This window comes from Orcinus orca, chromosome 1 (assembly GCF_937001465.1).
Source record: "Orcinus orca chromosome 1, mOrcOrc1.1, whole genome shotgun sequence".
NCBI classification, from domain to species: domain Eukaryota; kingdom Metazoa; phylum Chordata; class Mammalia; order Artiodactyla; family Delphinidae; genus Orcinus; species Orcinus orca.
The window spans coordinates 9,853,397-9,867,361 of record NC_064559.1 but is presented as its reverse complement, the minus strand read 5'-3'; the positions used below and the strand labels follow the sequence as shown (position 1 = coordinate 9,867,361).

General features: G+C 35.2%; 1 protein-coding gene across 1 annotated transcript in view; it reads right to left on the bottom strand.

Annotated features, from left to right (window-relative positions):
• LIN9 (lin-9 DREAM MuvB core complex component) overlaps positions 1–13,965 on the bottom strand; it is a 111,336-nt gene that overhangs the window by 37,031 nt on the left and 60,340 nt on the right. The window contains exons 8-11 of the mRNA XM_004270977.4: positions 8,087–8,220; positions 6,374–6,493; positions 5,420–5,521; positions 1,556–1,636 (exon numbers count right to left, since the gene is read on the bottom strand). Coding sequence (XP_004271025.1) covers positions 1,556–1,636; positions 5,420–5,521; positions 6,374–6,493; positions 8,087–8,220 — 437 coding nt within the window. The remainder of the gene's footprint in view (positions 1–1,555; positions 1,637–5,419; positions 5,522–6,373; positions 6,494–8,086; positions 8,221–13,965) is intronic.

The following is a 13,965-nucleotide window of genomic DNA, read 5'->3' as shown; positions in this document are numbered from 1 at the left end:
TCAAAAAACAAAACATATGAAAGTATATGCATAGAAGAAGAAATCCATATGCTAAGCATAAAAACATATTTATATCATATACTAAACTAAATAGTTTTACAGTATTTCAATTTTTATAATGGTAATTATTTCTAATCATAAATAAATTATACAGCCTATCAAGCCAGTTAGATTTCTACAGAGATCCCACATACCAAGAAGTCAAACCAACATCAAAACAGGCCTTTTTTAAAAAGTACGTAACGCTAACTAGGCTAAGGCAAGTCCAGTACTTTAAGGTGTGAAACCTAGATACAGGGAAAAGTCCTAGCTAGTGATATGAAAGTTAAATAATTTGATTATGCATCAAGGTGGAAGAGATGATAAAATGATCAGAGGAAATGTAGTGGGGGAGCATTGAAAAGGCATAGAATAAAGGGTAGAAGTAGAACTGATGGAAACCAAGATAAGAATTAGAGTCCAGTAGGAAAGAAGCAAACACATAATATTTTTACATTTAGGATATATAATGGCAATATGTTACGGCTATTTTTTTTCAATCTTTGATAGCCTGTGTATCTGACAATACTAATTTTATATCATGCCTAAATGAGTTAAACTGGAACTACGAAGCCTGTTCTGGTACCTGTACTACTAAATAGCAGCATAATCTTAGTCCAAAATCCCTTGATATCTTTGGTCTTCAGTTTTCAATTCCATAAAAATGATGGGTTCAAATTAGATAATTCAAAGTCATGTTCAGATTAAAAAATTCCATAATCCTAAAAGGATTGTTCCTCATTCAGTTAGGTAACTACTTGTCCAGCTATTTACCCACACCTACCCCTCACACCATTCCATACAAGAGATGACTAATGTTACGACAACTCCCTATTCCTGCATTCATGACAGACATTGGTAATTAGCTACAGCCCTTGGCCCCCAAGCCCAATCACTGAGCTCTCTCTTACTTTCATACATCCTTGCAACCATTTTCAATCAATTGGAGATGGTACTTGAGATAAAATCTATTCACCATCCTATAAATCCACAAGCAAGTTATGACTTTCAATACAATTAAAAAACTTCCTTAGTATTTTCTACATTTTAAGAAACTCTGATAATTCTCTCCTATGCATAAAATTGATTCATATTTTTGTACTCATTAGATTAATAAAATAGGATATAAGCTCCATCAAGATAACCTGAAGATACCAGCCTATGTATTTCCTGATTTATTTATTCTGAATCACTTTTAATAACCTCTGCTAATATGACTTCCTTAGTCAGAGGCACCAATGCTAGGAATTCTACACTCACGCAAACTGTCAAAGAACCTAATATATATCCATTAATCCTATTCAATGGCATAAGGAGGTCTGGGGTAATGAACTGTATTGCATTGCTAATTTACTTAGCGTATGTTCAGTATAACAAGAGATAGCGAGAGCAAATCAGGATTTAAAAATAACATTTATCTCAAGGTTTTCTTCCACAAAATATTTTAAAATCTTTAGATATAGAAGCTGCCCACCATTTTAAAATGAGACAAACAAAGAAAAAAAAATATCCTTACCAGTTTTTCTGCTTCTGTGTTCATTTCCCTTAATTTCTTGATATGTTCCTTTTTAATCATGAGAATTTTTGATAATCTGGTCTACAGACAATGAAGAAGAGATGTTTTGGAATAAACACAGGCACTTAAGTATATCATGTAGATGTCAAATTTCTAAGTTTTCACCAAGATATTTTAGCAGATTTTAGTGTTTCAATATAAATATAGCACAGACACTATTTTATAAGTCAGACTGGCTGAGAAGAAGATATTTTAAAATCCACTGTAACCAGGATATGTCAAAACGATTAAGGAGTCAACCTGAATAAGCTTTCACTGGTCCAATATGGAACAATGTGTGGACCAATCATAATAATAATTACAGTTAACTGAAGCACAAATACATTAAAATCCATGAGTTCAGACTGATACTTAAACAAAATTAACCATTGTTGGAGAATACTAGTGACCATACTCATAAACTGGAAAACAAAGACAAAGAGTCAAGCATTTATCCTGCCTATACTGTACAAACTATATGCCATTAGGTAACCAAATAATAGATTAGGGGAAGTTTTTCCTTATAGAACTATTTCAGCTACTAAACAAAGAACAAGAATAGCACCATTTTGCAATCCTAATGAATGAATTGACCTACGCAGTGATAATTAGTACCAGCCAACATTATATAAAAAAAGAGATAAAATAATATGGGTATCCTATTAGAACACAAAACCACACATAAAAGTAGTCACATAAAAACAAGTACACCAATCAAATAAAAAACCCAAATCAAATCAAACCTTTATATTCAATGAGCAATTTACATGAAATATAAAAGACAAAAGAATATGTTGGATGTTATCACAAGGATTCAGTCAGCAAAATCCAGACTGTGGGAGACTCTATGGACAAATAATCTAGTTTCTTCAACAAATAAGTTAATGGGGAAAAAGTACAGTCAACATTTAAGAGACAACTGGAATGCTGACTGGATATGTGACGATATTAAGACTTTTTTGTTAACTTTTTAGATGTAATAATGATAATATAGTTATGTCTCTTAAAAAAAAAAGGGCCCTTACCACTTAAAGGTATATAACGAAATATTTACAGATAAATGATATGACGTCTGATTTCTCAAAACAGAGAATGTGGGTGGGAGTATAGCTGAAACTGAACTGGCCAGGAGTTGTTGATAACTGTTATAGCTAGATAATGGGTACCTAGAGGTGCATTATACAACTGTCTGCTTTTTTCTTTTCTAATTAATTAATTAATTTTATTTATTTCTGTGTTGGGTCTTTGTTGTTACACACGGGCTTTCTCTAGCTGTGGCGAGTGGGGGTTGCTCTTCGTTGCGGTGCACAGGCTTCTCATTGCGGTGGCTTCTCTAGTTGTGGAGCACGGGCTCTAGGTGCACGGGCTTCAGTAGTTGTGGCACATGGGCTCAGCAGATGTGGCTCACGGGCTCTAGAGCATAGGCTCAGTAGTTGTGGTGCACAGGCTTAGCTGCTCTGTGGCATGTGGGATCTTCCTGGACCAGGGCTTGAGCCCGTGAACCCTGCATTGACAGGTGGATTCTTAACCACTGTGCCACCAGGGAAGTCCCCTGTCTGATTTTATATGCATTAAACTTTTGATAATTAAAAAAAATCTAAAAACTTGACCTAAGTTGATATAGGCAGAGGGAGAGCCTGGTGAGATATGTTACATACTTATTCACACAGACCCTCATTAGTATCTCCAGAGCTCTGGACTGGTGCCCTGTCTCTAGTTGTTGGGGTTTTATGGAAATTTGTATGATTCTTCAGAGTTAGAAGCAATAAAAGATGGGATGAAGGCAACAGTCTCTCTCCCATTTTCAGTTCTGTGTTTCTTCTTTTTTTAAAAATTAATTAATTAATTTTTGGCTGCCTTGGGTCTTCGTTGCTGTGCGTGGGCTTTCTCTAGTTGTGGTGAGTGGGCTACTCATTGTTGCAGTGTGTGGGCTTCTCATTGTGGTAGCTTCTCTTTGTTGTGGAGCTCAGGCTCTAGGTGCTCAGGCTTCAGTAATTGTGGCTCACGGGCTCAGTAGTTGTGGCTCACGGGCTCTAGACCACAGGCTCAGTAGTTGTGGCACACGGGCTTAGCTGCTCCGCGGCATGTGGGATCTTCCCAGATCACGGCTCGAACCCGTGTCCCCTGCATTGGCAGGCGGACTCTTAACCACTGCGCCACCAGGGAAGTCCCTTCTTGCTTGTTTTTGATAGAAAATCACGCTGTTTCCTTTTCATTCTTTTCAAAACTGAGTCCTCTCTAAGAAGTGGATCAGTCTTTTAGATTCCTCAAAATCCCTAACCCCAGGAAAGAAAATGTTTCCTCACTAAGAAAATTCATTGTAAACTATGAATTATAAAACTTGCCAAAAAATGATGATGTTTATTTTGTTATAAGAAAGAAAACAGTAATAGAAAAAGACAAAAACATATCTCACAGATTAACAAGAGCAAATCTGAGTTTCATAAAACTTTACATATTACAAAAGACAAGTACATAAAAGGACTTTTATTTTTATCAGCTAGATAGCTTAAAAAATGAAAGCAGTGTTTTAACTAGGCTTTTACACATAGATTTTGAAGTTAAAATTAAGCACTGCAATCAAACATCTAAGCATCAATAAAAACATCAATACTTTAGAAGTAGCGTACTAGTATTTAGCCTCTGACTCCCTCTGCTGGTGTATCGATGGATCTCTCTCTCTCTCTCTCTCTCTTCCCCCAGCCCCTCTCTCCCACTCCCTGACCCCCTGCTTCTTCCCCCCATCTCCCCCTACACACACTTGCCCATATATGACATATTAGCTCTGTTTATACTTCCACTATTTAAAAGAAAGAATTTCTTTACAACAGAAGTGTCCTATGTGTGAAAATGATAAGCCTTGGCTCTTTTCATATTTTTAACTTTTCATATAAAAGTATCTTATCTACCTTTGGAAGTTAAAAGGTGTAATTCTGTATTCCAAGGATAATTAACAACATACAAGTAAGGAATAAAAAATGCTATACACATACACACAAATGACAAGACTTTTCCTCAAAATAACATTAATTGTAAAAGGTAACACTGTGAAGATTTTAATGGATTACGCTATAAACGTTTTTATTTATAAAGACTCTATCCCAAGCCAAGTAGTTTTTCTTTTCAAACAAAAAGAAAAGAAACAAATCAAACATTATTAGACTATGATTCAAACTAAATAAAAGAAAATAAAAAGAAAATAAAACATTAAATTACTGATAAAAAACCAAACTAAATAATTTATTTAATCTAATTTTCAAAACAACAGCACATTATATTCTTAAGAGTCAGGCTATTCAAGAAAATTGTTCTATATAATAATTCTATACTTGTTTCGATTTAGCCTTAGATTTCTTTGTGCCTAATCAATAAGTACTTAGCAAATGAAAAGCTATTCCTAGTCTCAGAAAAGAAAGAAAGTTCCTCCTAACCAGAGAGCTGGCCAACACATCACAATTGCTGAGGTGACTGGTAATGGCAGGATGCACTGAGATTACTAAATAAAAACCTTTATACTTATACAATTTATGAACAGTTAACCATTCAGTTTCACAGAGCATATACTAGAAGGTTAGAGTCCTTAACACAGAAAAATAATAAGAACCAAACCCAAGAAAAGCCCAACAAAAATAGATCTGTAAGTCTTTTTTTGCTATTATAACTTATTTTCAAGCTTGTTGGAAAAATAACAGAGTTCTTAAAACTAACACAATGATTTTTAAAAGTATAAAAATATTTGGTCCTAGAAAAATTTTCAACTTTAATAACACAAAAGTCATTGAGTTTTTTTTAACAAATAAACAAAATATTCAGAGCAATTCTTACCACTTGGATAAGGAACTCTACTGGAAAACCACCTAACGTTTCTGTGTCAGAGCCAGAAATTTTACTTCTCCAAGGTGACTGTCCTAATAAGGGGTCATTATCCTGTGGGAATAAAAGGGAATTATTTAACCATTGACTTTTCAAAAGGAAGTATCTATTTTTTAACTAATTAATTAATTTATTTATTTTTGGCTGTGTTGGGTCTTCGTTGCTGCGTGCAGGCCTTCTCTAGTTGCGGCGAGTGGGGGTTGCTCTTCGTTGTGGTGTGCAGGCTTCTCATTGTGGTGGCTTCTCTTGCTGCGGAGCACAGGCCCTAGGTGCACGGGCTTCAGTAGTTGTGGCACGTGCGCTCAGTAGTTGCGGCTTGCCAGCTCTAGAGCGCAGGCTCAGTAGTTGTGATGCACGGGCTTAGGTGCTCCGTGGCGTGTGGGATATTCCCGGACCAGGGAACGAACCTGCGTCCCCTGCATTGGCAGGTGGATTCTTAACCACTGTGCCACCAGGGAGGTCCCAGAGTATCCTTTTTTTAAAAAAATTTATTTTATTGAAGTATAGTTGATTTACAATGTTGTGCTAATTTCTGCTGTACAGCAAAGTGATTCAGTTATGCATATATATACTTTTTTTTCATATTCTTTTCCATTACGGTTTATCACAGGATATTGAATATAGTTCTCTGTGCTATACAGTAGGAAGGAAGTATCTTATTCTTAAATAAAGAACAAATTCTATTATAATTACTACTCTATTAAAAATTCTACAAAAAGGAAAATATTTCCAGAGTTGAAGCAACTATTTTATTTACTTTATTAACTTTTTATTTAATATCTGATAACTCAAAATAATGTGGGCACCTCCTGAAGTTATTGTAATAGATGTGTATTTCATAAGAACATAGTTTACATTCATAATAATCATTTAAACTACTGGTGACATCTAAAAAATATTACTTACCGTAATTGGTGACTGGAGAGGAGGAGTATAATGTAACCGTGGTGGAGTCATAAAAAATCGAGAAGGTCGCTGTTTTTGTCCAAAGGCAGCAATAGGCATCGTCTCATGAGGCTCATTACTCTTTGGGAAAAGAAAATAGTCCCCAAAACTTGAAGAACTTTACCAATCATTTTAGCTTTATAACAGTTCTATTTTATTATAAAATATATTAACCTACAAAGATCAAAGGGCTAGAACTTAAGTCAGAGTATGGATACTACTCTGTTACTAAGAGGTTGAATTCATAAAACAGAAGAAAGTGATCTATTGAAAGAAAGGAAAGTGATCTATGGCCACCCTTGGTTGTCTCTGTGTTAAAGACTATCTGAATAATTACCCACTGTAATTAAAGGCAATTCTTATCTGGCCAGGAAGAAATGTTTGGGTGATCTCATAAAGGAAATTACATTAATGAAACAGAAAAGTAATTTTTCTTTTTGAAATGGGAGGTTTAAAGATTTCCTCCTTTAATGAAAAAAACTAAGACTGGTATACCTTGCTCTACATTTAGTCCAAATTTCCTTTCTCTCCTACTCCTCTCTAAAAGTACATTTGATAAGGAAACCCTTACAATAAGCAGAGAGTCACAGTTTTTTAAAAAGTATAGATCAGAAAAAAAAGATTCTTCTATTTTTGCACTAAGGAGATAAAGTAATTTTGATTTTTAATTGTAAGTTCACAACCCTTAAAAATCAAGTTTATAACAAAGAAATGGAAAAAGGGGAGGCTAAATGTGAACAATTTAATTTCCATAATGCTTAGAGGCAAACAGTTTTGTTATAAAAAGTTCATTACTCATTAAAAAAAACTATTAGAGTTATATTTATCCTTTATATTTTAACTTATTAGAAAGGTATATAATTTCCATGACATTGCTAAATCAAGCATGATCATGAAATAATGGTCCAGTAGTTTAATGGACTATATCAGAAGTTCAAACGATGTGGATTCCAGTCTCAATAGGGCAAGAATCCAGCTTGAAAGCGTTGAATAAATTACCCAACATACTTATGTCTCAATTTCATCATGCAAAAAGTGGGGGTAATTAACAACCACCCTGCATACTCTGAGGATAAAACAGGAACATATAAAAATATATATTTTAGGGGCTTCCCTGGTGGCGCAGCGGTTGAGAGTCCGCCTGCCGATGCAGGGGACACGGGTTCGTGCCCCGGTCCGGGAGGATCCCACATGCTGCGGAGCGGCTGGGCCCGTGAGCCATGGCCGCTGAGCCTGCATGTCTGGAGCCTGTGCTCCACGGCGGGAGAGGCCACAACAGTGAGAGGCCCGTGTACCGCAAAAAAAAAATATATATATATATATATATATTTTTTTTTTTTGAAGTGCAAGATGTTAACATACTTTTAAAGTCATTTTGCAAGAGGACTATACCAACAGCTGAAATGAAAGTGTTGTGTAGCTTATTCCCTAAGATTAGTTAGTCAAGAGTGATCAGTTGTGTCACACTAAATTAGGTAGACAGATGCTAGCTTCTGGAAAATGTGGAAGACTTTAGTTCTGCTCCAGGAGTCTAGTAAGCAGGGCTGGAAACCCCTAAAGATCTCTTCCTCTGTGACGTGAAATTCTGATTCTATCATAAATACAACCCCTAAGAAAACTCTACAACACATATTTAATAGGCATAAAACACATGTATTATGAAACAATACTTACAAGAACTTCATAGTCAGGGATAGTATGAGTTCCAAGCCCTGCCCTATCAAAAGTTACTCTATAAGTAGCATTAAGAGTATCCACAGCATCTATCTGTCCAGTGAACAGACCATCATGAACACCACGTAATCGTGCTGAAAAAAGAAACAAAAAGGCATTATGATATTTAGGAGATACAAAAAACTGTTACATACAAAACTGCTCCAAGCATGTAATTCAAAGTGGAGAAAGTATAGTACTGTTGTCTATTAAAGTTTCAAAAAAAGCATGTACTTTATTTTAGGCTTAAAGGAACAACAAAAAAATTTTTTGAAACAGAAAACAAAACTATAAATGGTGATCCCTAATTTGACATATGAATGAAATCATATATCTACTAAACTAAGGGGAAAATACTTTAACATCATATCATTGCTTTAAACCTCGAATTGCCAAAAAAAAAAAAAAAGTCAACAAATTTGGTCATTATACTCATGAATGAAACACTAGTAGTTCAACTGAAAAAAAAAAGAAAAAAGAAAAGAAAGACAAGGGTGCTATGCAGAAAAGATTTACTAGGTTTCAGACTGCTAACCTTAGAAAGGGTTGCCTATAATGTTGACTTCTGGGTACTTGAATTTTGGGAGTGTTCCCATTGTTCGCATACTAAGAAAGAGTGGTTTACTGTGCCTAGGCTGTGCAAACAATGTGGTTACCTGCTTTCCAATTCTTGTATGTGTTGGGCAGAAGGTGCCTAAGTAACCGGCCCCCTGTAAAAACCTTGGGCATTGAGTTTCTAATGAGTTTCCCTGGTAGATAACATTTCACAAGTGCTGCTACAACTTGCTGCTGAAGGAATTATGCAAGTCTTGTGTGACACTACAGGGAGGGGACTCTTGGAAGCTTGCACCTGTTTTCCTCTGGACTTCGGCTCCACGTACTTTTCCCTTTGCTTATTTTGCTTTATATCCTTTTCTGAGATAAGCCATGGCCATGAGTACAACTATTTGCCAAGTACTCTGAGTCTTTCTAGTGAATCACCAAACCAAACCTGGGGGTGGTCTTGGGGATCCCTCACACAGATGAATTCTTGTGTCACTATTTAAATCCAGTCTGAAGTAACATAAGGAAAATCCAAGCAAACATCCAGCGTGAGTGAAAAATATAAGAGCAGTAGCATTTAAGGCATTAAACTAGGCAAAGTGACACATTTTATACACACAAAAATAGTATTTATTTTTTAATTTTTTTTGGCCATAGTGTGTGCCATGTGGGATCTTAGTTCCCCAACCAGGGATCGAACCTGTGCCCCTGCATTGGAAATGTGGAGTCTTAACCACTGGACCGCCAGGAAAGTCCCAATGATATCATTTAAATAAAATACAAATCTTCAATGCAAAACTGTTTAAAAGGATCAACTGATAAAAACTCAATTGTAGAAGACTAAAATATCATTCTCTTATGTTTACCAGGGGGGAAGGGTGGAGGGAAGGGATAGTTAGGGAGTTTGGGATTGACATGTACACATGGCTATATTTAAAATGGATAAGCAACAAGGACCCACTGTATAGCACAGGGAACTCTGCTCAATGTTATGTGGCAGCCTGGATGGGAGGGGAGTCTGAGGGAGAATGCATACATGTATATGTATGGCTGAGTTGCTTTGCTGTGCACCTGAAACTGTCACAACAATTGTTAATCAGCTATACTCCAATAAAAAATAAAAAGTTAAAAAAAATATCATTCTCAGTCTTTGACAGACCAATTAAAGGAAAAGTAAACAGGTATACAGAAGATACGAGGAATAAAGTTGAATAAACAAACGTAAATATAGAAAAGGACCTCCAGTTATGGCAGCGTGAAGAGGTTGGTGATTCTTCTCTGCAAAAGACTTGTATAAACCTGTACAAGATTATCAAAGACAACCATTTCAGGGTACTAGAAATGGGCCAAATGCAGAAAACAATTAAGAAATGATTACTGTTGAAAAACTGCTAGAGCTTCAGTTAAGGACAAGTGAACTCAGTGGCCTTTCTGCAAGAGGCTATTCACACTCTACCACCACCAATAGCTTGGCTGGTAAAAAGAGTTTTTCTAGTGTATGGTTGGTCATGGAAACAGTGTTGTTTGTTGCCAGAGGGGCAGACAGGATGTGGACCAGTGGGTAAAAACCTGTGACTGTGCTAGTTAAGAGTGGCAAACTCGATCAGGAAAGAATAAGAAAACCCCACAACTCTGCAAGCCTAAGAGGTAGTCCTGTCTGAGGTGACTGGCAGAATAGCTAGGAATTTAACAGGGAGATCCTGGAAACTAGAGAGCCATAAAAAGACTGAAATAAACTCTCCATAAATTCTTGCCTAAGTGGAAAACTATGTGATTGGGTGGGAAAGACCTAAGAAAGTCTGGTAAAAAGTAAAAGCTAAGGATGACCTGAAAACGGACAGCAACTTTGTATGTGTTTCCCAAGTCCACACAGAGATCAGTCTGAGGCCTTTCTGGATTAAGATGTTTGAGTACAATCTCTGCCTAAGTCACTGGTTGGCCACTAAGTTATGCAGACACAGGAACATTCCCTAGGAAGCAAGCTTAAAAATAAATAAAAGAGTAAAAAAAAAACTGAGCAGAGACATCAGTGGTTGCATAGGAAGTTACTAAAGTAAAAACAATTCTCAAAAAAATTACAGAGTTGCTACAATATATTATCTAAAATATCTAGTTTTCAACCAAAAATTACTAGATATGTAATGAAATAAAAAAGCATGATTCTTACTCAGGATAAAAGTACAGTAAGTAGAAACTGACACAGATGATACATTAGCAAAGTCTTCAAAAGTAGATTTTATAAATATGTTCAGAGAATTAAAGACAATGACTCAACAGGGAATTTCAAGAAACTATACAAAAGAACCAAATAGAAACTTTAGAGTTAAAGAGAAGATTTGAAGAAAAGAATCAGGGAATATTTTAGATAATATATTGTAGCAAGTCTGGATTCTGATCTGTTAAAGAGAGATCAGGGCTTCCCTGGTGGCGCAGTGGTTGAGAGTCCGCCTGCCAATGCAGGGGATGCGGGTTCGTGCCCTGGTCCGGGAAGATCCCACATGCCGCGGAGCGGCTGGGTGGGCCCGTGAGCCCTGGCCGCTGAGCCTGTGCTCCACAACGGGAGAGGCCACAACAGTGAGAGACCCGCATACCGCAAAAAAAAAAAAAAAAAGAGAGAGAGATCAACAGAAATTATCCAATCCAAAGAACACAGAGAACAAAAGATTAAAGAAAAATGAAGGGAGCCTCAGAGAGCTATAGGAAGATGTCAAGTGCACCAACATATTTGTAATGAGAGACCCAAAGGAAGGAGAGAGAGAAGGTGAAGAGGAAATTGGAAGAAATTATGGCTAAAAATCTCTCATATTTGATTTAAAAAATTAAGCTACTAACCCATGAAACTCAATAAACCCCAAATAGGATAAATATAAAGAGTATCAAACCTAGACACATCATAGTGAAATTTCCAAAATCCAAGGATAGAGAGAGAATATTCAAGAGAAAAGCTTCCAGAGAAAAATCACTCATCACATGTAGGAGAAGAGCAACACAATTAACAGGTACATCTCATCAGAAACAATGAAGGTCAGAAGGCAACAGAGTGACATATTCAGTGTGCTAACAAGAAAAAAACATCAAGCAAGAATTCTATATCCTGTGAAACTATTTTTCACAAATGCAGGAGAAATGGAAACATTCTCAGATAAAAACAGAGAGGATCTGTTGCTACTAGACACGTTAGGAAGAAATACTAAAACACATTCTTTGTGATAAAAGGAAATAATACCAGACAGTAACTAAAATCCACAGCAAGAAAAGAAAAACACCAGAAATGGTAAATATGTGGGTGCATATAAAAAACGGTGTGTACAAAATACACACACACACACACATTTTTTTCTATTCTCTTCATTTCATTTTTAAAAAGATTATTTAAAGCAATAATTATAATACTATATTCTCAGGTTTATCATAGATAGTAATGTAACACGTTTGATGACAGTAAAAAGGAAGTAGGAGAAAATGGAGCTATATTGGAGTAATTCTGCTATATTTTATCAGAATTAATTCAGTATTAATCTTAATTAGATTATGATATGTTAAAACTGCATATTGTACTTCCCAGAGCAACTAACACACACATACACACAAAACCCTCAAAAAATACATAAAAGTAACAGAGAAATTAAAATTGTATACTACATTTGTATACTAATATACAAACTATATAACTATAATAAGTAAAATTTGTATACTAATTGTATCCTAAACAGTATTTGTTTAACACAAAAGAATGCAGAAAAGGAGGTAAAGGAAAATAACGGATATGAGACATATTGTAAACAAATAGCACAACGACAGGCATAAATGCAAGCATATCAATTATTACATAAAATGTGAATAGACTAACCACTGATCAAAAAGCAGAGGGTGAAAGGGGTCAAAAGGTACAAACTTCTAGTTATAAAATAAGTAAGTCTACATAAAATACATAACCAATAAGGACCTACTGTACAGCATAGAGAACTACACTCAATATCTTGTAATAACCTATAATGGAGAAGTATATGTATATACACACACACACGCACACACACACACGTATACACATATAACTGAATCACTCTGCTGTACACCTGAAACTAACACATTGTAAATCAACTATATTTCAATAAAAAAATTTTTTTTAATTGTAAATGTACAATAAACAAACAAAAAAAGTCATGGGGAGGTAATGTACAACATGGTGACTATAGTTAATAATACTAAATCCTGTATCTGAAAGTTGCTAAAAAAGTAGATCTTAAAAGTTGTAACATTTTTGGTAACTATGTGTGGTAATGGATATTAACTAGACTTACTGTGGTGATCATTTCACAATCTATACAAATATTGAATCATTACATTGTACAGCTGAAACTAATACGATGTTAATGTCAATTATACCTCAATAAAAAATACAATTAGATAAAAATTTCTTAAATTTTTAAAAAGGCAGAGGTTTGCAGACTGACTTCAATAGAACAAGACTCATCTATAAGCTGTTTATATATTTCTACATGTGTCTGAGACACACTTTAGATTCATAGATTCAAATAGGTTGAAAGTAAAGGATGGAAAAAGATTTACCACAGTAACAACAGAGTACTGGAATGGCTATATTAATGAAAATTTAAAATAAGGGATACTACTGGAAACAAAGAGGGACATTTCACAATGATAACAGGGTCAATGTATCAGGAAAATATGACAAATATAAATATATATGCACCTTAACAGAGCACCAAAATACCTGAAGCAAAATCTGATGAAATAGTAAAGAGTTCAACAATTATAGTTAGAGATTTTAATATTAATCTTTCAGTAATTGATACAACAATAAAACAGAAAATCAATAAGAATATGGAAGACATGTACAACACTATCAACCAATTTGACCTAACTAACATATACACAATGCTCAACCCAACAGCAAAATACAGTCTTTTGAAACATACATGGGGCATTCTCTAAGACAGACCAAATGTTAGGTCATAAAACAAGTCTCAACAACTTTAAAAGAAGTAAAATCATACAAAGTGCTTTCTCCAACTGCAACAAAATGAAATCAGAAATCAGTGAGTCTTCACCAAGCAGGCTTGGTTATGCAAAATAAACTGAGAGAATACTTATAATACGAAAAGTATAAGAACTCAAATATAATTTGGAGGGAGGAACATCTTATGTTCTGGCATATACTGTATACTTACATACATCAAACTTTAGAGGGAGATTTATAAAACTTTAGGGGAAACTCACTTTCTACACTTCTGTGTTTTTTTCTTCTTTTTTTGAGAATGCATTGCCTTTATAAATCA